Source organism: Phocoena sinus, chromosome 5, assembly GCF_008692025.1.
Source record: "Phocoena sinus isolate mPhoSin1 chromosome 5, mPhoSin1.pri, whole genome shotgun sequence".
Classification (NCBI taxonomy): domain Eukaryota; kingdom Metazoa; phylum Chordata; class Mammalia; order Artiodactyla; family Phocoenidae; genus Phocoena; species Phocoena sinus.
Genome location: NC_045767.1, coordinates 131770660 through 131794702, shown reverse-complemented (window position 1 = coordinate 131794702; position 24043 = coordinate 131770660). Strand labels below are relative to the sequence as shown.

Sequence of the window (24043 nt, the reverse complement as noted above, 5' to 3'; positions counted from 1 at the left end):
TAAAAATATGAAAGAGGCTGATCCTAGTCTAGGCCAGTTAGGTCCCTACAGATCTATGGGCACAGATGGTTCCTCCCATTTCAGCAAAAGTAGCCACCAAGGACAAGGATTATCTGTACAAAATCCATGATTACTACTGGTGGAAAAAACCAGAGCGCACGTTCTAGTGACTGCTGGTCACAGCACTACATTCACAGATCAAGAACAGATTATAAAATTAGCACCAAGGACTAAATGTGCCAGGGGGAAGGCGAGAGGAAAGGAGAGTGGATGAAACTGTACCCACATATCTGTCAAAGACAACTAAGATATTTGTCTATAAAATGGTAATTTTTTGTGTGTGCTACGTACACTGCCTTCGTTAATTTTGGTTTCGCTATAAACTTAGTAAGTGAGAGTTTTTTTTTTTTAAGTTACCCAATGAGTTAATTTAACAAAATTTTGGAGTACAGAACATCCATTCCTCAAATAGGGGGAAAGAAACAAAACAAAAAACATTTTGAAAACAAAACAAAAATCCCTGCAAGCAAAGTAAAAACCAACCAAACAACAACAAACAAAACAAAACAAAACAAAACACAACACAACAGTGAGGGAAAGAAATGAAACCAAGGAGATCAGCCGGTCTATAACAAATCAACAGCCGGTCTATAACAAACAAAAGAGGACTGCTCAAAGTTGGTTAGAAGCAGCTACTGATTTTTTTTTCTAAATTTATTTAGTTCTATTTATTTATTTTTAACATCTTTACTGGAGTATAATTGCTTTATAATGGTGTGCTAGTTTCTGCTGTATAACAAGTGAATCAGCTATACATGTACATATCTCCCCATATCTCTTCCCTCTTGTGTCTCCCTCCCTCCCACCCTCCCTATCCCATCCCTCTAGGGGGTCACAAAGCACCAAGCTGATCTCCCTGTGCTATGTGGCAGCTACCGACTTTTAGGGATGGCTGCAGGAAGCCATCACCAAAGGGCCCGATCACAGCGGCTTTCCATCCACAGGAGGGAGAGAGGGAGAGAGGGAAGGAGGGAGAGGCACTGCTGCGGATGTAGCAAGCGGTTAGCAGCTGGGGGTCTTCACCTTTATCTCCTTGAAGAAGGAAGCAGTTTCGCCCTCGATAATTGGCTGCAGCAAAGGGCTTCTCCGCTTGCTGGAAGGGGAACCCTGCGACAGGCGTTAATAGGCAGGTTACACGGAGAACTTCTTTCCCCATCCCCTTCTGACTCACAAGTATTTACTTCTGCCTTTTAACTACAGACTTGAACCCCTCCCCGCCAAGAAGTCCCAGGAAAACCAGACACAACTGAAGCTCTTGTCCAAGTTGCTGCTTCACTTCGGAGCTCTCCCCGACCCCCACCCACAGAGGCCACATGAAAGCAAGGACGGCACATGAGTATGTTAACCACACACGCAGAAAAAACCTGAGGAGCACCTGCCTCCCGCCTTTCCTCCTAGTCACCATAACTTCCATAACAACTAATGATAACGTAAGCTCATCAGGCGATGCAAAGGTTATCAACAGAGGCTATACAGTCACCCCACTGAGGGACACTAAGGACCCCTGACTGGGGAATAAAAAGGACTTCTTAGATTTAATCCTTTTGTTGCTTAGGTTACTGATTTATTCTGTAGAAAACGTCTAGAAAGGTAGCTTTCTTCAAACACACCTGCCTGAGGTCTCTGGACCCTGCCCCATTAAATATGAACAAACATACTGTTAAAAGACATAAAGACTGCATCTTGGGCCTAGAAATAAACAAGGAGATTTAAAGGCATAACAGAAGAGCAGCAGCTGAGAAGAACACACATTTCAGCAACAACATGAAAGCGAGGCCGTGCCTGCTTACTACAAAGCCTACAGGCCAGCAGAGGAACCCTCAGGATCCCCGAGGTGGGCGCTACAACAGAGGCAAAGGGTCCCCACGAGACGGACAGGGCAGAAACACTGCCCTCGCAGCAGGGCTGGGATCGGGGGTGGGGCAGGCTGGCCAGCGCCCGAAAGGGTTTCCTCGAGCTGAGGGCCAGTCGCTGTTCCCTACTCCTGACAAAGTCCCAATTCAGAGGCCCAAAGCAGTGAAGTCCAAGGGCGGTGGCCACTGAGCGCAGTTCACAGTCGTTAGCTGCCCTCCCTTTTCTTCCACCTCACACTTTCCTACATCCTCCAAAAAGAGCAGGGTCCCTCTCCTGAGTGCCTTAGAAGCTCTCTCCCTGGATTTGATTCCAGCAGGGCTGACCCATCTCTTGGAGGTGGAGAGAAGACTATTAAGAGAGGCCGATAAGACTCTTTGTAGCGGGGCCCTGGCGAGGGCACAGCCCCGTCCTCTCGGTGCTCCGTCTCTGAGGAAAGCATGGGAAAGCTGGCCCAGCACGTGTCAGATGGATGCATACGGCCAAAGCATATCCCCAAGAGGGAAAACAAATCTCTGTCGGCCTCAGATTTGCTCATTTTTGGCAAACGTAGCCTCAGAAGTCTTTGGTACATTATTCAACCCTCAAGCTTAGGGGCCATGGATATTAATGGCAGGTTCAACTATGAGAGACTCTTCTTTCATGAGAAGGCAAGTTGGGGCCCAAGTAATACAGCCAGGGCCCACTGGGCCAGGTAACTGACAACCGGGCCGCGGTGTACTCACAATGATGGGGACGGTGCTGGCTCGCGACAGGATCTGTTTGACCAGGCGGTACCTGTCGTACAACGGCTTCATAACCTGCCGCTCATTCTTGCTCACCTGAAATGCAAGAAGAGAAGAGCTGAAAAGCCTGTTCCTGGTGGCCAGGCTGGCCAAGCACGCTCCGGGCCGAGAGAAAGTACAGGTGATGCAGCTGAAGACCCACCAGTCTTGCAAAATTTACTAGATGGATAACATGAATCAGTGAATATTTAAAATATCTACTTCAGCTGTAGATCATTGGAAATCACTCCCTCAGCAGTACTGCTTTTCTTCAATCAAAACTATGATCACTATTAATTATTAGTTCCCTATGTAAAACTCTTGAAGGTTGAGAGTTCCCAGACGATTCACTATTTTCTAGGTCCAGGGAAGAAGAAAGCATGTGTTTCTATTATACTACTTACCATGCAGGTCTGTAATCATTTTTAAAAAAATGTGTCTTTCTTGGGCTTCCCTGGTGGCACAGTGGTTGAGAGTATGCCTGCCGATGCAGGGGACGCAGGTTCGTGCCCCGGTCCGGGAAGATCCCACGTGCCGCGGAGCGGCTGGGCCCGTGAGCCATGGCCGCTGAGCCTGCGCGTCCGGAGCCTGTGCTCCGCAACGGGAGAGGCCGCAACAGTGAGAGGCCCGCATACCACAAAAAAACAAAAAACAAAAAACAAAATGTCTTTCTTCCCCCTGGAATTGTTGTGTTTTTAGGGACAAATTCTGGCAAACAGTAGGTATTCAAGGAACATATGCCCATAGAATACATGGACTGATTCATCTCTGTGGCCCTAAAATCTGGCACGGGGCTCAAAAATGTTTACAGGACTGACTCTACAGGCAGTGGGGAGAAATCAAGCTCAAACACCTGGCATAGCCCTTCATTACCTGCTGCTTCTCATCATCATTCTCATAACTCAAGCTCCAGAGAGAAACTAGTTTGTGTCACACCTCCTTGTCTAGTTCCCTCTGTCCTGGAATGGCCTCCTCACTGCTCTTTGGTTTGGCAAATTCCAGATCAAGAGCCAGCTCCCACTCCTGGGCAGGCTTTTTCCGACATGCCCCTCTCTGGGAGACCTGCTCATCCTCCCCTGCGTGTCACCTACCGCAACCTATGCGTGCCTTGTAATTCACATATGCTTTGCTATAGACAGAACATTCGTGTCCACTCACTCCCCCGTCCCCACTCCAAATGCATATGCTGAAAAGGAATCCCCGATGTGACGGTATTTGGAAGTGGGGCCTTTGGGAGGCAATTAGGTCATGAGGATGGAGCCCTCATGAATGGGATTAGTGCCCTTATAAAAGAGACCCCAGAGAGATCCCTCACTCCTCCTGCCATGAGACGACAGTGAAAAGACAGCTGTCTATGAACTGGGAAGTCGGCCCTCCCTAAACACCAGCACCTTAATCCTGGACTTCCAGCCTCCAGGACTGTAAATTTCTATCTTTTATAAGCCATCCAGTCTACGGTATTATAGCAGTCCTAATGGATGATATATTTTTATACTCTCTAGTAACTATTTGTTGACACGTCTGTCTTCTCTTTAGACTATAAGCCCCTTGACACCAGGAGTTTGTGTTTTTGTACCCCGGTAACTATTTCAGTGCCTGACGTGATAAAAGTATTCCATAAATATCTGTAAAATGAGTGAATGAATATTTCAAATATAAATAGGTATGCCAAATTCATAAATATGCATTTGTTTACTTAAACGGAGTAAGAGATAAAGTATCTTTGTTTCAAGTTTGCTGTTGGTCTTCTGCATTTTATTTCTACTGTACACATAAGGCAAGGGTTACAGAGGTAAGGAAGGGCAAACAGTATTCGCTTTGACCATTTCTCTTATGGGCCTTTTGGGCCTTCAGCTTTGAAGACAGTTCTACATTACGCATGAATTGATTATCCTTTGTTGCCTTTTTTATTTGCCTTTCCCAAAGTGATCAACAATAAGTGAACTTTGGATAAACTTGTTAGAATACTGCCATTATGCAAAGACATCTTGAGGATTTATCTTCTGTCATCAGCAATAACGATAATCACTTCTTTCTATCTCTTCCTGTTACCAAAATATCAAGAGGTGGCATTTTCTTGCTTTTACTATCTACCATATAGGAAGGAGTTTTAAATTTGGTATTTCATAAAAGATGAGCGTCAGAACTGGAGGGGAACACAGGAATTATTTCATACAAAAAAAGAGTGAGGCTAGAACCACAGGCATCACTACTACATACCTACCACAATGGCTGACATGAAAGACAGACCGTGTCAAGTGTCAGAAAGAATGCTGAGAAACTGGAATTCTCTCTCAGTGCTGGCAAGGGTGGAACACTTTGGAAAACTATTTGGCAGTATCTCCTAAAGCTAAACATATGACTCATCAATTCCGCTCTTAAGTACACAGCAAACAAGTGTGGTCTTAAGTTCAACAAAAGACATTCATAAGAATGTTCATAACAGCACTATTTATAAGAACCCCAAACTGGAAACCATTCATATGCCCAAGAGTAGAACAAACAAGTTCCAAAATTGAATACTACACAGCCACAAACATGAATGGACACAACTATATGCAACATCATGGATTAACCTCACAGAAATAAAGCCAAGGAAAACAAGCCAGACACCTGAGAATACATACTGTAAAGTTCTAATTATACAAAGTTCAAAAATAAGCAAATCAAATGTATAACGTTAGAAGTCAAGAGAATGACTCTTGTGGGTGGGGTGGAAGGTCATGGTATTGACTGGAAGGGGACATGAGAAGGGCTTCCAGAGGGCAGGCCACATTTCTTGATCAGGATGTTGGTTACGTGGATTTGTCTACTTTGTGAAAACGCATCAACATATATATTTATAATTCGGGCTCTTTTCTGTATTCATGTTATACTTCAACAGAAGCTCACCAGTAGCCACAAATAAGTGTGAGGAATAGAAATAAATGACTTGTACAACCACACATGTAAAACGACAAAATTTAGTACTGGAACACATGAAATGATTTTTTTTTTTTTTTAACTACAAGATGTATTCATTAAATGTATTGCAGATGAGATTAAGGCACATCCTAATTTTCAACCCATGACAAATATTATGTAAGATGTAAGATTATGTAAGATAAAAGACCACGTCTTTTGGTCACAGATGTTTAGTGACCAAAAGACGTGCGAAAAGTAAGAGTAATAAGGAGCCAACAATTCCCCATTGCAGACTAGCATCCTATTACTACATCTGACCGTAGAACAAAATGGGTTTGAACTACACGGGTTCACTTACACGCGGACTTATTTTCAATAGTAAATACTACATTACTACACCGTCTACTACATGGTTGCATCCATGGATTCGGAGCCTCAGATATGGTGGAACCATGGATACAGAGGGCCGGCTCTAAGTTATACTGAGATTTTCGACTATGCTGAGGGTTGAACAATGCCTAACTCCCGAATTATTCAAGGGTCAACTGTAGAGACATCTTTGGATTATAAAAGGAGACTTTGGATTTTGGAAGGAGACTTAATGCTAAAATCAGCCAGACATGGCAAATGTGACAGAATCAATTTCCTTTCTAACTCTTTGTTCGAAAACCTAATTTTCTAGTTAGAGTAGATGAAGAGGATAAGCTGGCTTATATGTATGTGGCTTGTAACGCTGATATTTAGATTTTCTATGAATTGCTCATTTTAAAAATGAATGACCCTCAGAACTAATCACCTGTGAGAGATCTGATGAGATCCAGTGTTTGACTATGGAGAGTCGAAACTCATCATGATTTTACCGAAGTTAATGCTGGCATGTGATGGAAGTATCTAAACACCAAAAATATCCATGATCTTTAGGTCTGAGGTGATGGAAAGAATACTACTTGATGTACACCAGGATTATTTCCATGATAAATGTCTGAAGCCAAAGGCTTGGTGATACCAAAGGTCAATACAACTTTCACCCTTCATTAAGCCACATCTTATGTAATTATCACTGCTGGATTTGTGAGCAGAGCCAAAATCTAACCAAGAGTTAGAAAAACAAAGCAGCACCTTGGTTAAACTGTTAAAAAAAGGGCCGCTGATATTAAGTCGACCAGGGACAAACTGTTCGGAAGTTTGACATCTCTTATTCTCGAGTCACCAGCTGCTCAGGGATTCCACTCCTAACCAAGGATAGCCCTTTGAATGAGCCAGTGAGGTTGAGTCTTGGTTTCTTGACTGGTAAACTTCAGAATTCAAATTAGAAAATCGTTATGATCCATAATTGCTTAAAAATGACTTTAGGCCAAGCTTATAGTATATTGTCTTTTCGACATACTTTCCCTCTTCTTTTTTTTTTTTTTTGCGGTACACGGGCCTCTCACTGTTGTGGCCTCTCCCATCGCGGAGCACAGGCTCCGGACGCGCAGGCTCAGCGGCCATGGCTCACGGGCCCAGCCGCTCCCTGGCATGTGGGATTTTCCCGGACCGGGGCACGAACCCGTGTCCCCTGCACTGGCAGGCGGACTCTCAACCACTGCGCCACCAGGGAAGCCCCTCCCTCTTCTTGCTTCAAGGCTTTATTTAAATTTTCATTTAAGTGGCAGCTCTGAGTGGCTTTCAATGTGCGGAAATAGGGTTAAGCCTAAGATACACGTTTACACCCAAATCAAGACAGCATGAACATCTAGCTATGAAGATCTAATGGGTGAAGGCAGCACCTTCCACTCAACCTTTGCTTTTGATGGAAAGAAATCTCCATCTACTGGTCTCTTACTATCCTATTTGGTTTGCTCTATAAGTCTCAGAAAAATATATCAAATCTCCTTAGTAAAACAAAAAATGGTCTGAATCTGTGTGTGGAGGGGTGTCTCTGAGTCATAAAACCGCTAGTGGGAGAAGACAGATGAGATGCGTTCTTATAATGGCCGCATTCTTGGCCCTTTGATTCGGAAAACGGTGACCCTCTCTTCTTTACTATCAGGTAACAATGCTAGGCTGACTGGGCAAAGATCAGATCAAATAATCCCAAACAGCAGATAAACAAATGATAGTATTTATATGTGGCTTTAGAATTTGCATTTAAATTTGAACACGGTGCGTTTAGGGTCCTGTTAGTTCCCCGGTTTTTTAAACAAAAGATTAAAATATATCAACGAGAACCCAGAAGCTGTGAGCAAGCCACCCAGTCTCTCCCCTCCACCATCATCGGGGTCCGTAAACAAGGTAACACAGGGAGCAGCAGCTGTCTGTTGGACTTCTGTGACGTGGTCTTATGATGAGACCCTCAAATGTTGAAAAGGACACACTTCAATAATAATTCATAGGGAATTATGTGCCAGTGTGTAGATGAGCGTGTTTTTGTTTCCCTTACATGTGTCGGTCTGTCTGAAGGGTGTCCCGTTAGAGCAAACAGCCTTGTTAGAACATGTACAGAAGCAGCACACGTGGCCTGTGATTTCGACTGTTAGTGTCCTTTTTATATCAGAATCTGTAGAATCAGCAAAAAACCATCAGGCTCTAAGCATCTGCTTTTCTAAAAAAACTCGGGGTTTGGAATCCCTGCCCTCACAGATCTGAGAGCCTAGTGCATTATTCTCGAAGTTTCTTCATCTAAAAGAGCATATTTCGGATGAAAAGACTCTCTCCATTACAAAGCTATGGCTGAGACTGGAAAAGAGATCTATGCATTTTGGTGGTATAAAAATCCATCTGTGAACATAAACTTCATGCTTCCTTACACCTGCTCTTTTTTTTTTTTTTTTTTGCGGTACGCGGGCCTCTCACTGTTGCGGCCTCTCCCGTTGCGGAGCACAGGCTCTGGACGCGCAGGCTCAGCGGCCATGGCTCACGGGCCCAGACGCTCCGCGGCATGTGGGATCTTCCCAGATCGGGGAACGAACCCGTGTCCCCTGCATCGGCAGGCGGACTCTCAACCACTGCGCCACCAGGGAAGCCCACACCTGCTCTTAAGAACGTGTCTTGCTGGGTTCTTGACAACATTCTTAACAGAAGGTTACTAAGAGTCACTGACTAGGCGATCTGATTACGAGTTCCCTAAGGAATAGAGCAGAAGCTGTCATGCTACTCTCTCCCCCAGGACTAACAACAAACATTCAATAATGTTTTAGCTCTGGAAGTATATGTCTTTTTCGTGTTTATAAGTCCAGGGTCCGTGGCAACATCACAGATCTAAGAATGAAAAGTTCACTCTTTGATTTTCAGACTGGCCAGATATCAAGTGAACTCTGCTTTTCCTGAGGAGGCTGGAGTATCATATTCCAGAGACAGGCAGAAAGCCCGACTCAGGAACAGGAATCAATGACACTTGAACTTCCTAGAGCATTTGTCCCCTGCCCTGTAAGATGCTAGAATTCAGATCCCAGAAGTGTGCTTCCTTCATCTAAAAGAATGATGGGGGCTTCCCTGGTGGCGCAGTGGTTGAGAGTCCGCCTGCCGATGCAGGGGACACGGGTTCGTGCCCCGGTCCGGGAAGATCCCACGTGCCGCGGAGCGGCTGGGCCCGTGAGCCATGGCCGCTGAGCCTGCGCGTCCAGAGCCTGTGCTCCACAACGGGAGAGGCCACGACAGTGAGAGGCCTGCGTACCGCAAAAAAAAAAAAAAAACAAAAAAACAAAACAAAATAAAATAAAATAACGATGAAAGAAAGGACCACGGATTAATAGTTCAGATTCCTACTGATAAGAGTGCTAAAAAATGTGCCTTTCTCCTGATTCAATCATTTAATAAGAAATAGACAGAAGGCAGAACATATCATTGTACCAGAAGTGAAACCTATCATTTACTGAGGAATCCCACCCATCTCTCCCCAAAGCCACTCTGCCCTACTTCCTCAATGCCAGACAGCCTACAGGTAAATGTGTGTGTGTGCGTGTGTAATGTCATTTAATCTCCATGACAACCTATAACAGACATCTATTATGAAGACAAAACACTGAGGCTCTGAGAGTTGCCTAAGCAGCGTCACGGAGCCGGAGTCAGCAGGGCGGAGGTTTGAATCTAGGTCTGCGGATCCTACCGCCTGCATGCTGCCACAGTCCAGGCTGAATGAGACACTCTGTGCCTAGCTCGGAGCAACAAGTACCATGGCACACAAACCCCTGCACTGACAGTAAGGTAAAGACCAGTGTTCAGCTGAGAGATCTCGGGCCTCAGGCAAGGAAGTCTTTAAAGGAGTCTGTCAATGTCATAACCTGAATCCACACGATGGAAAGAAGGAAGATACCTAAGTCCCACCTCCCTCATGGAGGCCTGCCTCGTGGCCGTGAGGACAGCCCTTTAGTGGAGAAGGGGCTTCTCTCTGTTAGAAGAAGTTTAGTTCCATCTCTACAAGTTCTGAATACCGCAGAAGAGAACGACAAAGTTTCACGATGCAGTAGAGCTCCGGAGCATTTACTATTTGGTTCAACGCCTTTAAAAGATCCAAAACAAGACTTGGCTTGAAACATGACCATTATCCCAGAGCACCAGTATTTTTCCACTGCAGGGACAGGCCAGCAAAATCAGTCATCATCAGCTCCAGTTTTTTTTTTTTGTTTGTTTTTTTGTTTGTAATTTAAACCTAATAAATTCAGAACCAAAATACCACGGAGGATCATTCAACAGATAGTTTATTGGGTACATGCCCTGTGTCAGGTCTTGTGCTAGCTGCCGAGGGCCAGGTTCACCATTAGGTAAACAAAACCCAGAACCCCTGCCCTCACAGACCTGAGAGTCTAGTGCATTATTCTCGAAGTTTCTTCATCTAAAAGAGCGTATTTCGGATGAAAAGACTCTCTCCGTTACAAAGCTATGGCTGAGACTGGAAAAGAGATCTATGCATTTTGGCGGTATAAAAATCCATCTGTGAACATAAACTTCATGCTTCCTTACACCTGCTCTTAAGAACGTGTCTTGCTGGGTTCTTGACAACATTCTTAACAGGAGGTTACTAAGAGTCACTGACTAGGCGATCTGATTACGAGTTCCCTAAGGAACAGAGCAGAAGCTGTCACGCCGCTCTCTCCCCCAGGACTAACAACAAACATTCAATAAACACTCTTGCTGAATAACAAAGGGCCTCAAATGCTTCCAAAGACATATCTTGGATTCCTCACACTTTTGGTTCTCGATGGCAGCTAGACCTTCTCTACAAACACAGGTTGCAAACGGCATTGCAGAGAAACTGAATTTTAGGGCAGATCATTCTAGTTCAGCACCTTCCTTTTATGGATAAGAACGCCTAGAGCCGGCGGCGATGACAGCTTTATGGGGGCAGAAAGAGGGGCAGGCACGTCTCCTCGCTCTAGGGCCCTGTGCACCGATTTATATCCCCCACCACCATTTTCCCCTCGAAGCAGGACACAAGTGACTACATTTTAGCTGCAAACTGATTTTTCTTTGGAGCTTTATGAAATTTAGCACCTACTAGAGAGTGGAGCTCGTTTCATTGGTTTAGCCTTCCGAAAGCTTACTTCTGGTGAAAATACAGAGTACTTTAAACATCAGGGAACCTCATCTGCAAAACACTGACCGTAGAAGATCCACTTCTAAAGCCAGGTAATTTACCCCAATCAGCAAATCCCGTGCATTCACGTACCGGCCGTCCGTGAATGCTTTCGTAATATAACAGAGCTTTCTGCAGGGTCACTTTCTCATTAGCAATCTGGTCTTTGGTCATATCCTGTATAAACACAAGGATAGAAAAGGAGAAAGGGGAAAACATCTGTGAACGCCCCGACTTCTTTATTTAGTTAAACAAATTTCCCACGGTAAGGTTAAAAGGAATGTTTATACAACAGCCCTCCCTAGCTCGATCCAAAGCTAGGCATTAGCTATCCCTGGTGTCTTACTGGAAACACGGACAGCACAGCAGAATCGTCACCTGTGAGTACTCCTATCTCCCATGCCGTGGGCAAAGGCACGTTGGACTGAGGTAAACGAGGCTGCAAGGCACATGGGGCTTAGCTTACTGGCTCCGGCAATGACTACAGTTACAGGACATACATTCCCAAAGGCTTGTCTCTAATCCTCAGAGAGTCACCACACTGTCTATTAACTGAAACGAGTCCATTTTTCAACCTGTACAACAGGGTTTCCTGCTTTCAGTCTGCACTCCAAACCCAAAGTACCTACAGTTAAAACACTCTGAGTTTGTTTTATCTGCTTCTCTGGACGTCTCAGAGCGTGGGAGGTTTAAAAAGGTGTCGCTCTACCACCCTTCCCATTGGGACCCTGGGACGTGCCCTGCCATCCTACCACGCTGACTGGAATGCTTTAGGATTAGCAGTCGGCTCGGGGCCTTCAGAGAATCACACCTTAATGTCCTCAGGACGGCTGGTTTCCACCCGCTTCTCCTGGAGCTTCCTTTGGATGGACTCCAGCGTGGCTTCGACGCTAGGCTTTAAGGCTTTATCTACCAGCTCTTGCTTCTTCTCATCTTCTTTCTCAAGCTGGGAGCCAAAACTCTTGGGGAGAGTATTGCTTCGCTGCCGCATCCTGGGGCTTAGGTCCTCTTCCGATATCTTCAGTTTTGACTCTAGGAGAAAAGATTTGGGGGTGGAGATGTATGGGAATTGACGTCTGCTGCACCCAGATTGTTTCTCTATGCTGTTAACGACTGCTTAGCCTTGTCTTCTTTTTCCCCAGAAAGTATCTAATTATAATATCAGTCGAAATCCCTGGGCTATTGTGTTAAACCCAAGAAAAATGATAACGTCTTCCTGGATTCTCTGCTATGATTTCCTAACCCTAATTCCTGAGAAAGTTTCAGTTCTTTAACAGCCATGCGTTAGCCACACCAACCTGTTTGCTGTTCTCAGAATGAGGCGGACGTCTTCCTTCACCGATTCCCTTAGCGTTTACAGGTACTTGCAGATCTAGCACCCAAGTGCTGGCCAACTTTTTCTGTATGACGTATATACCTCATATTGGAATTATTTTCACTTTGTATTCTATTCTATTGTGTATATGACTCTGTGTCCTAAAAGACAGCAAGCGCTTTGAGGGACAGGGACCAAATCCTTCTCATATCCGTCTGTGCTCTATGTCTTAATTCCATAGCAAATAAAGCCTTGGATTAAACAGGTACTTCGAGTTGAAACCATCATTCTTATATTAGTGATTTAGGGAAGTAAAAAATAGGCTGCCGAATTTGCATCTTAGCTGATCTGGGTTTCCCCGTGATTGAGGCCACGGGAAGACACGGAGAAAGTGTGCCCTGAACACTTAGAGCCCTGGGAAGCAGCTTCAAGAAACTTGTCTTTCCTGGAAGATTTTAGCAGTAAGTGGCACTCAGCACGTGGTGAGGTCACAGCTTCTGCACCTGGCTTGTTCTCTGGAGACCACACCGTAGGTCTAGAACTCTACCTACCTTTAAGTTGTTTCCGGAATTTGGCAAGGTCGTTTGTCCATTTCAGAACCTCTGGATTGGCTGCTTTGTCGCTGTGGGAAGGCTGAGAAAAGGAAATCTTGAGTAAATGTTTTGGAATTGGGGCAGGAAAAAGAAGAGTTGGATAATCAGTTTGTTTTAAAACAGGAAGGAAAAGCTGAGTTCCACTGGAACAATAAATGAACCGTGATTAATCAGAGCAACTTCACAGGTGCGATTCCATTATCCTTCTTTATATCTGGTTGTTTATTTATTTTTTAATACTATCTGGTTATTATTATTTTTTTTTTTGCGGTACGCGGGCCTCTCACTGCTGTGGCCTCTCCCGTTGCGGAGCACAGGCTCCGGACGCGCAGGCTCAGCGGACATGGCTCACAGGCCCAGCCGCTCCGTGGCATGTGGGATCTTCCCGGACCGGGGCACGAACCCGCGTCCCCCGCATCGGCAGGCGGACTCTCAACCACTGCGCCACCAGGGAAGCCCTATCTGGTTATTTTTGATGCTTTCAAAGAATTCCTCAGAGGCAAAATTCTGGATTTTTATGATCATGGACTTCTATGAGGCCCATGGCCTCTTTTCCTTTGTTTGTAGGGTTCAACCTGTCAGGCTAACAGGATAGAAAGCAGAGGGGTATGGGATATTTTACGCTACAAACACCACGAAAAATGCCTTTTTTGCCACTCTTGTGAGAAATACTAAGGATAGAGCTGAGAGTAGAATGAGGTCAGTACTAATAAAATTTTAGAAGATAATCTTGAATGACGTTTTAGGCAAGCGAAATACTTCATTTAATGATTTTTCCCGTCCCTGTTCACTGGTCAATTTGCAAGACGTTGAGGAAAGCATTCAGTTCCTTTGTAAGGATATACCTGTGCAAGGAATTTGCTGATACATGACGTCTGGCGTTTATCAGGGTTTATTACCCAGTGCTTATTGCCTTTCTGTTTTGAGATTCCCTAGAAATTTCCCTTCCCCTTTATCACTTCTCTGACTTGCTGACGCTCAGATACCTCACGTCGAGGGAGGCGGGGGACGGGGGGAAGCCGGCGAGGAGGCTCACCCTGTACTTCCGCTCTTCTTCGAATCTGTCTTCAAACTTTCGGATCTTCTTTTTCAGGCTCTGAATCCTTCGCGTGAGCTGCGCAGGTGTCAGGTCCTCTTGCCCATCGTCATAGGAGCCCAGAGAGGAGCTGCGTCGCCTGTGAGGGACACAGGGCGGGGTCAGCTTCCCTAGGAACAGTCACCGCCTGCTGGGAGGGGCTCTGGGGATGGGGGATGAGGGATGGGGTAGACAGGGGTGGGCGGGACCGTCCAAACCGCCGTTTATCCTCTCGAATAAAAGAAAGCTGACTGCTAATTCATGTTGTGACCTTGAGCTCTGCATGTCCTGCCTTTGCCGTAGGTCCAGCCTTCTCCAGCTCACCTTTACACTCGGCGAAGCTAGGACTGAAATGTGCACAGTGGACCTCACGGTTAAATATGAGAGAGCTCTGGAAAGGAGGGGCTGATGGAGATTCAGCTGACGATGCTGTAGCTGGGCCACAGGTCAAGTGAAAAATTACAACAGAGCGTGTGCCCTAGGATGGAGAGTTTCAAATATGTTCCTCCATACACGTACGACTTAATTAAAAAAAATTACTAGCCATCAGCCACATTCCTAGGTCTTCTCATGTTACAGGGATGGTACCTTTGCACATCTGCGACATAAAGAAACATACCTCATGAAAGGATGGGAATTGGGGGGAGAGGGAGGCACTTCCGTGTCGTCCAGGTACTGCCTGCTCTGCCCGTAAGCGTAGAAGCGGGGAGAGAGCGTGGGGCCGCTGTCCTCATCCAGGAGCTGCCGAATCAGGCGCCCTGCCTGCGGGGAGAGGCGTGCTTCGTCAGCGTGTACACTCTCCCGCTGCCACGAGGAGAAAGCAGGGGTGGGCTCTGGAAAAGAACAAGGGTAAGAGAGCCAGATGGGTCTTTAGAGCACACTTGTTTTCTGAATGCCTCAGGAGGAACTGAATTCGGGAGGCACATTTTATTTATTTGTTTAGTTTTTGCTTGGCTGCGCTGCACGGCTTACAGGTTCTCAGCTCCCCAACCAGAGATAGAACCCGTGCCCCCTGCAGTGGAAGCGCAGAGTTCTAACCACCGGACCACCGGGGAATTCCCAGTTTCACATTTTAGATGGAAGGTTGTAACTCGGGACACTATGCCCTGACCGGGATCGGCAAATCTAACTGACAGCCATCATCTACCCTCTGTCTCCACCCTCACTTGCCTTCAAAAGAGAATGTGCTAGGGCTGCCCTGAGGAACAGTGTGTGCTTCCAACTTTCCCCACAGATCACTGTTGATAACTTCTCCATCTGAGGGTGTTATGGAAGAGAAACTCACGTGTGCCTGGGAGGGAGGGGTTTGGCATCATGGCTGGACATCCGTCACTGAAACCACTAAGGAATCACATTAACCTTGTGAGACCCCATCGGTTTAGGAGTTTACGCCCTCCGTTGAGGTCATTCAATAAGCTTGTTTTGTGTGCTTCTGCTTAGCATGTTAGGATTTAGCATGTTTAAAATACATGCTCTGTACTTGAAACCTTAGGGGCTACTTAAGACTACAGTTAAGGTAAGATACATGCATAAAATTAGTCAAAAAAGAAAAAAAGAATGCCTTACAAAGGACAAATCAGTATGAATTATTTTAGACACCCTTGAAAAAAAAACAGACTTAGGACAGAATCCTGATTTGTCATTTTGGCAGGGAATAGGATGATACTGATTTCCCTTCACTGCAAGACCCACCTCAATGTATTTCTTTCCTCATTAAAAAAATCCTATCTGACATATTTTCAGGATAGATCTCAGATGATGTAGGGGATTTCATTTGTAATCCTCTCCTCCATTAAAAAAACAAGAAAAGATTACGCTTTAAGTACACTTGTGGATACTGTGATTTACACAAGGCTGGAATTTGGCCATGATCTTAAATTCTGGGATTCCCACAGTTTGAATCATGGAACAATTGCTCCTTCAGCTATCCAAGTATTTCTAAAATCTACAAAATTATCTTAAACAAGTGCTTACTCGGTATTTTCCTTCAAAAGATCGTACTGTAATCACGGAGCATTAAAGCTGGTTGAAACTTCATACATCATCTAACCTGGTGACTTGTCAAAGCTGGCTGCACGTTAGGGTCACAGAGAGAAGTATAAATAACTCCTACCGTACAGGTCCTCACACCACCCAATTAGGCAGAATTTTTAGGTGAGGGTCCACATATGTGTGAGACACACACACGCAAACACACACTCTCTAGAGAGCTTCCCAAGTCTTCCAAAATGCAGTCAGGTTTGAGAACTACTGATTCAATCCCACGGGTTACAGATAAGGACACTGAAACCCAAAGAATTCCAGAGCAAATGCCTAATCAATGACAAGAGTTGGGTCTAGAAACCCAGTCTCCTATCCTCCAGGACAGTGCTTCAATTCAGAATGTGCCAGGCGCTTCAAGGACAAGGGTGGCTGTCTTAAAAATATTTTAAACCCCACAGTACAGGAGAGTTAGGCGCATTAATTAAAAAAAATGAACCTCATGTGGAATGAGGCCCACAGGTCCTCAGAATTTAAAGACAACCAAGTTATCTGGTAACACAGACGATACTATAAATACTTGGAAAAACGAAAGCATGTTAAAGACAGAGTCTTGCCTATCGAGTCTTAAAGAGTGGCAGAGAATATGCTGGTAGATAGACATGGCTAAAGCCGGAGACGAACAGAAGTTGTTTCATTGTTTGCACTGACGCTGTTGGCTGCCCCCCCCCCCCAAGTGGCAGAGCTCAGATACGAGCAGCTCTGGAAATGCCAACAGGAAAAGAGTGAAAATGGATTGAGAGGTGAGGGGCTATGAGAGAAGGAGAAGGTGAGTGGAAAGCAATTCCTAGACAAATAACAAAAAGGTAGTATAAAGCTGCAGAACATGGGACTATTAAGCTGAGTAGATGACATCGTCTATTTCATGATATTTCATAAGACAGGAGTACTTTTCTATAAGGACTAAAATCAATAGAACCAGGACAGGGAAAGGGTTAAGATGACTTGAACAGTAAAGCAGCACGCAACCACCACTGCCAGGTGGCAAAGGAGCAAAGCCCTGGGGGAAGGGCTCGGTGGTTGGTGAGGACAGAGGGCATCGGCTAAACAAAGTCTGATGTTGATGTTGGCATGGGTGTGCTGTCTACATTTCTCCTCAGCAAAACTCAGTTTGAAAAGGTGTTACTGGAGGTCCTGAAGCCCTTTAATCTGTCTGAATCTAGCAGATATAACTCTTAAAAAATATTACAACTAATCTTTGCTTTGAGCTTGAACTCTGTGGTCTCTGTGCACCAAAATTTCTGCAAAAACAGTATGTGTTTGTGACCATTAACCAAACGTGTCTCCAGAAAAAATATACCGTGATCCTGAGTTAACTACAAAATACTAGCCATGTGCTTGTTTGACGCTTTGTGACTAACGTGGGGCCATCCCTCAGACTGCCTTTTTGTTAACACAGCTGTCTTCTGGGGCTCCATTCTGACCCATCGCTTCACTGACAAGAAGACAAAATGTGTCATTTTCCTAGTGTCACCAGTGGTATATATAAAGTACATGGCTAAAGAAATTGTAGCTTATGGGTGACACTGTTTCTTGAATTCACTTTTTAAATTTTTACTTTTTACTGTATGATTCTGTTTATTTTTCAATTGAAGTATAGTTGGTTTACAATGTTGTGTTAATTTCAGGTGTACAGCAAGGTGATTCAGATATATATGTATACATACACACACACACACACACACACACACACACACACGTATATTCTTTTTTAGATTCTTTTCCATTATAGGTTATTATAAGATATTGAATATAGTTTCCTGTGCTATACAGAAGGCCCTAGTTGTTTATCTATTTTATTTGTTCATTTATTTATTTATTATTATTTCTTAACATCTTTATAGGAGTATAATTGCTTTACAATTGTTTACCTATTTTATATACAGTAGTTTGTATCTGTTAATCCCCAACTCCTAATTTATCCCTCCCCATCCCCTTTCCCCTCTGGTAACCATGAGTTTGTTTTCTATGTCTATGAGTCTATTTCTGTTTTGTAAATAAGTTCATTTGTATCATTTTTCTAGATTCCACGTATTAGTGGTAGCATATGACATTTGTCTTTCTCTTAGTTCACTTGGTATGATAATCTCTAGGAAACTCACTTATTTAAAAATGAGAAATAGGGCTTCCCTGGTGGCACAGTGGTTGAGAGTCCGCCTGCCAATGCAGGGGACACGGGTTCGTGCCCCGGTCTGGGAGGATCCCGCATGCCGCGGAGCGGCTGGGCCTGTGAGCCATGGCTGCTGAGCCTGCGCGTCCGGAGCCTGTGCTCCAAAACGGGAGGGGCCGCAGCGGTGAGAGGCCCACGTACCAAAATAAATAAATAAATAAATAAATAAATAAAGAGAAATATAAGACCATTAAGAATTTCAACCTTATAAGCTGGGACGAAGTGAGAGAGTGGCATGGACTTATATACACTACCAAATGTAAAATAGATAGCTAGTGGGAGGTAGCCGCATAGCACAGGGAGATCAGCTCGGAGCTTTGTGACCACCTAGAGGGGTGGGATAGGGAGGGTGGGAGGGAGGGAGACACAAGAGGGAAGAGATATGGGGACATATGTATATGTATAACTGATTCACTTTGTTATAAAGCAGAAACTAACACACCATTGTAAAGCAATTATACTCCAATAAAGATGTTAAAAAAAGAAAAAGAATTTCAACCTTAACAAAATAAAAAGACATGTTTCATCATTAGCTGCAGATAGAACAGAAGTTTCTCACCTATGCAATATGAAATGCTTAAATGATTTCTCTCTCCTTTTTCTCTCTTTCTTTAATTCTATACAGTCTTATAATTTAAAGCTCCTACTCAAAAGAGTTATATAATTACATGTAATACGTAGTTCAGTATAACTAAAGAATCAGTAAGACCAACTATTCCTCTGTTTTAGTTTGAAGTGATCTAAGAATACAAGGCTATCTCATGTTTTGATAGTTGGCGCTCAAATAGAATAACAGGAACAAACCGAGAACAACCCTGTAGTCCGTGATAGCATGTCCTATGCATGACCTACCTGCTTAGGGAGCGAGTTTGAGACTGTGTTCACTGACCATTCCCAACTGAGGGTTTGGGAAATATTTTATATTTTAATCAGTAATTCTAGAGCAATGAAACAGACAAGGATATTGCAAGACAATTATTCAAAGGAAAAGAGAAAAGAGTTGAGGCTTCAAACTGGATTTTCATCTTAAAGGACCACATAAAACAAAAGCGTTTTCATATCTGGACCAGAATTCCCTGGGTACGGTGGTTTTGATCTTAGCCATGTGTCTGGTCACAAAGAACTCTGGACTTAAGTATGGCACGTCTATTAAAAATTAATCCGCCCAGGTTAGCTGACATCACAGCAGGTCAGAAATAACAGATAAAAGCTGTATGCTTGCTACCTAAGTAATAAAAAAGAAGAGATCCTGGGGGAGTTCCAGTTCAGACACTTGCAGCACACATGGAAATGAAGGAGATTCACTGCAGGAAGAGGGAATACAACTCTGACTAATGCTAACGGGATCACTGGGACATAGCTCCTCTCTGCTTAGCTGGCTGGATCCGTTTACTACACAAAGAAAACTGACTACTGATGATTTATCTCTAAGAAATCTGCACAGAATTAAGGGAGCTGATGCTTTCCACGTCTCATTACCACCTAGGTATATGCTATCGAGAGCCATCCCTACTCGTCGTGATGTCGCGCCGTCTTCCCAGGAGGCTACTCGGCAGCACTGGAGGTCCCTGCACATCCCAGATGCAGAAACATGGAAGCCCCACTGGTGAGGGGTCTTCACTGGGGGAAGCCTTTCATAAAATTTTCCTTAGAATTCCAAAATTTAATCTTACAACAATGGCTGTCCTATTAAATTGTTCCAATACTCTCGCAAACTATCAGAGTTAGAGGGAAACTTAGTAGCCATCAATCCAAAATAACATCAACTAGGTCCATCCGTGTTCTGCAAATGGCATTATTTTATTCTTTTTAATGGCCGAGTAATATTCCATTATATATATATGTACCACATCTTTTTCCATTCCTCTGTCAATGGACACGTAGGTTGCCTCCATGTCTTGGCTATTGTAAATACAGCTGCAATGAACACTGGGGTGCATGTTTGTCCTACTGAGTGAAGTAGGTCAGACAGAGAAAGAGAAACATCATATGACATCCCTTATATGCGGAATCTAAAAAGAAATGATACAAGTGAACTTATTTACAAAACAGAAACAGACTCACAGACTTAGAGAACAAACTTATGGTTACTGGGGGGAAGGGTGGGGGGAAGGGATAGTTAGGGAGTTTGGGGCTGACGTGTATACACTGCTATATTTAAAATGAATAACCAACAAGGACCTACTGTACAGCACAGGGAACTCTGCTCAATGTTATGTGGCAGCCTGGCTGGGAGGGGAGTTTGGGGGAGAGCGGATACATGCATATGTATGGCTGAGTCCCTTTGCTGTGCACCTGAAGCTATCACGACATTGTTAATGGGCTACACTCCAACAGAAAACAAAAAGTTAAAACAAACAAAAAGGCAACATCAGCTAACACTCACTCAGTGCCCAACAAGTGACTGTGCATATGTTAGCTCATTTAATCCTGCAAAAACATACTAAGTAGATACTACTATAGTTACTACACGTTATTAGGTACTGTGCCACCTATTACAAGATGGGGAAGCTGAGGCCCAAACGGAGACAGGCTGACTACCTTGTCCACAAAGCTGATTAAGTGGTAGAGCCATGATTTGAACTCTGGACGTGTCTGCCCCTTAACCTCACGGTCCCACTGCCTGCCGCGATACTGAACTGGCACTGCTTAGGAAGAGGGTGGAAGTCAGGAGACAGTGATCTTGAATCAACATGTTGCCTCTTTCGGCCTCAGCTTTCTTAGCTGTATAACGGGACGGCTCAGCTGTAAGATCTTTAAAATCCCTGGCTTCTCTATCATTTTTTTTTAGAGAATTTCCTTTCTACAGTTATTTTTGATAAGCAGTAAGTGACGAATAAGATATCTGAAGTATTTTATGTCCTTTAAAAAAGGTTCTTTCAAAGCTGATTTCACCAGGACAAATCTAATAGAGTAACTGGGTGTTTACATCTCAGTACTTCCACAAGGGGTGGAAATCAACATGAATTGGCTGATTGGGAACATTCTAATTATGTAACTTTCAAGGACTTTAAATAAGGAAGACTAGTTCATTTGATTTGTGTATTCATTTAATTTTGGAGAGCGGAAACCCTAGTAACAGCGATGATGATGTTGCTGTCATGTGGACAGATCAAATAATGTGCCCTAATACATAGCTACACGTAGAGAGCAAAAAAAGATCAAGCATGTATTATGAATCTGTCAACAAGCACAGCTAGACCATGATCCTACATTCACTTGGAGAGGGTTCCACTCTATGTGGCCTATGGAACCTATTATCAGTTTCATTTTTCTTTTTATTTCCCTGATACCATATGCCCCAGAAGCCAGAGAACATCATTTCCACGTGGGAGCATACACAGCAGAGAACAGTACCAGCAGGCTGCTCATTAAGTACTGTCTCACCGGATATTCTGTGAATGAGAATGAACTATGGCTTGGGGATGGAGAATAAGCCAACCAAAGAGAGGGGGTTACACTACATGGTGGTCTGGAGACTAGTGACGGAGACCTATAGAGGGACACTGGCTCATACGGTTTCGGTAACTACTCCTTTTGTTTATGTATTTTGTTGCACTGGTTTCACATTCACCGTTTAAATTAGTGCAAAGTTAATTCCTTACTGGAAAGCCACCATTTTGTTTCTTACTGAAGCTACAGAAAAAGTGGTTCAGTTCAGTGACTGAACTGACTGCTCTCATCTTAGCCAGGCTTTATGCAAAAATTCCTTTGACTAGACTTACAGCTATATTATGGCTATAATGTAAAGTGGACATTTAAAATAAATGAATATATATATAAATATACTGAAAGCTGTAACCAAATGATCTAAACAGCCTTGAAATGAATCCATCTAGATTTCTGAGATATGCAAGTTCAATGACAAATGCAGTAATCGGCCAAAAAAAAAAAAAAAAAGTTAAAACAACTCATTTCATAAATTACATGGATAACACAATTCACATTCCCAAGCACAGTAAAATGTATTTCTTTCTCGCCATAAGCTTTAAAAATTTCATCTAGGGGCTTCCCTGGTGGCGCAGTGGTTGAGAGTCCGCCTGCCGACGCAGGGGACACGGGTTCGTGCCCCGGTCCGGGAGGATCCCACACGCCGCGGAGCGGCTGGGCCCGTGAGCCATGGCCGCTGAGCCTGCGCGTCCGGAGCCTGTGCTCCGCAAAGGGAGAGGCCACAACGGTGAGAGGCCCAAGTACCGCAAAAAAAAAAAAAAAATTTCATCTACTTTTCCAATACAAAATATAATAAAATATTGGTCCCTTCATCTTACTTTTTATGTGGCAGAAAGTTCTTTCCATTAAGTGATGAAATAGTTTTAAGGAAACAATAAGTTAGCTTTCACCCACTCTGGAGAGATTTTTCAGCTTTATATTTAGCCTCTTTAAGTGTGCTGGAAGAGACTATAAATTTATGACTCACCAAAGTAAAAATAATCCAACACCTGCGTCCACTTCAGTAGGAGGAGGAAGAATCTACCTTCCCCTTTCCTCAATAAATCATCAAGATAATATAGCCAATTTGAATTCTGACCCCAAATCCTAGTTTTTATCTAGAGCTGTATGTTAATGATATGAGGAGACCACATTCCTGAAACCCAAATATAGCATTGATTTTGGCTACTGTTTTTGTTTTATCTGGGTGACCGTGGCTACCATGGGACTTTTTTGGTGGGGTGGTAAGGTTGTTTTTAATGTATGAATTAAAAGCACACCTGATTATTTCAAAGTACACGAAAGAACAACAACGAACACCAGCCAGGAATGGATCCCTTAAAAACAGAACAAAAAACCCGGAATTCTTCCCCCAGTGGACAGATTATAGGCTGGGACGATCTGACAAAATCTCAGATCCACTGCTTAATTACATGGGGGAAACAAAACAAAACAACAACAAAAAGAACTGGAACACGTTTCTTAGATTGCAAAGAGGGAAAATTAGAATAAAAAACCAGTTTGATTTTGTTTCCCTAAAGCCCGACGCAAGGAGCATCATGGGTGCTACTATTTTTCACCTTGTGCTCTTTTTAGATCATCTTTTGGCCCTTCATCTAAGATAGTTAACATAACGAATACTTTTTGGTTAAAAAGGGGTGGGCAGAAGACAAGAAACTCAGGTGCTTTTGAAAAAGACTGATTTTCTTAATAGTTGCCATTCTCTGCTAAGTCATTGTGTTAAATCAGGCTGCTGTTCTGAACCCAGGAGCGCAATTTCTCCCTCTCTGTAGCCTTCAAACACACATACGGCCTAGAGGCAGATGGGCACTTATTTTGGACACACACTGATATGTCTGGGTGCAGACACATGGAAAATGGAAGAACAGCAGCTTGACAGAACTGCTGCAGGATCCTCCCTGAAATACAGTTTTGACAAGACGAGGATACCCTCTTCTTCCGCAGAAGTAAATTTCTAACGTTTTTGTCAAAAGTCTGTAGAAAAACCAATCTAAAGCAATGTATTACAGGCTTTCAAGAAGAAGCACTTTTATTCAGCGCTTTCCTGATAAGCAAATTCCTTGTTTGCTAACCTGGATTTAAAAATTCTAACCATAAAAACAAACATAGAATCAAAGCAGATCAAAATCATCTTGAAAAATGGGGAGGAGACTTAGCAAAGGAGGTGGATGGTGGGCATGTAGCAGGGGGAAGCAGTTACACTGACAGCAAACCCTAAATGCACACCAGTTCCCTATTACTCAGCTTGTACTCCTAGAGGGAAAAAG

General features: G+C 43.8%; 1 protein-coding gene across 2 annotated transcripts in view; it reads right to left on the bottom strand.

Moving 5' to 3' along the window:
- FAM13A (family with sequence similarity 13 member A) overlaps positions 1–24043 on the bottom strand; it is a 346933-nt gene that overhangs the window by 13007 nt on the left and 309883 nt on the right. For both annotated transcript variants that reach the window (XM_032632953.1, XM_032632954.1), the window contains 7 exons: positions 14736–14949; positions 14078–14216; positions 13000–13081; positions 11945–12165; positions 11227–11310; positions 2637–2732; positions 1084–1167 (listed from right to left, as the gene is read on the bottom strand). In XM_032632953.1, the coding sequence (XP_032488844.1) occupies positions 1084–1167; positions 2637–2732; positions 11227–11310; positions 11945–12165; positions 13000–13081; positions 14078–14216; positions 14736–14949 (920 nt within the window). The remainder of the gene's footprint in view (positions 1–1083; positions 1168–2636; positions 2733–11226; positions 11311–11944; positions 12166–12999; positions 13082–14077; positions 14217–14735; positions 14950–24043) is intronic.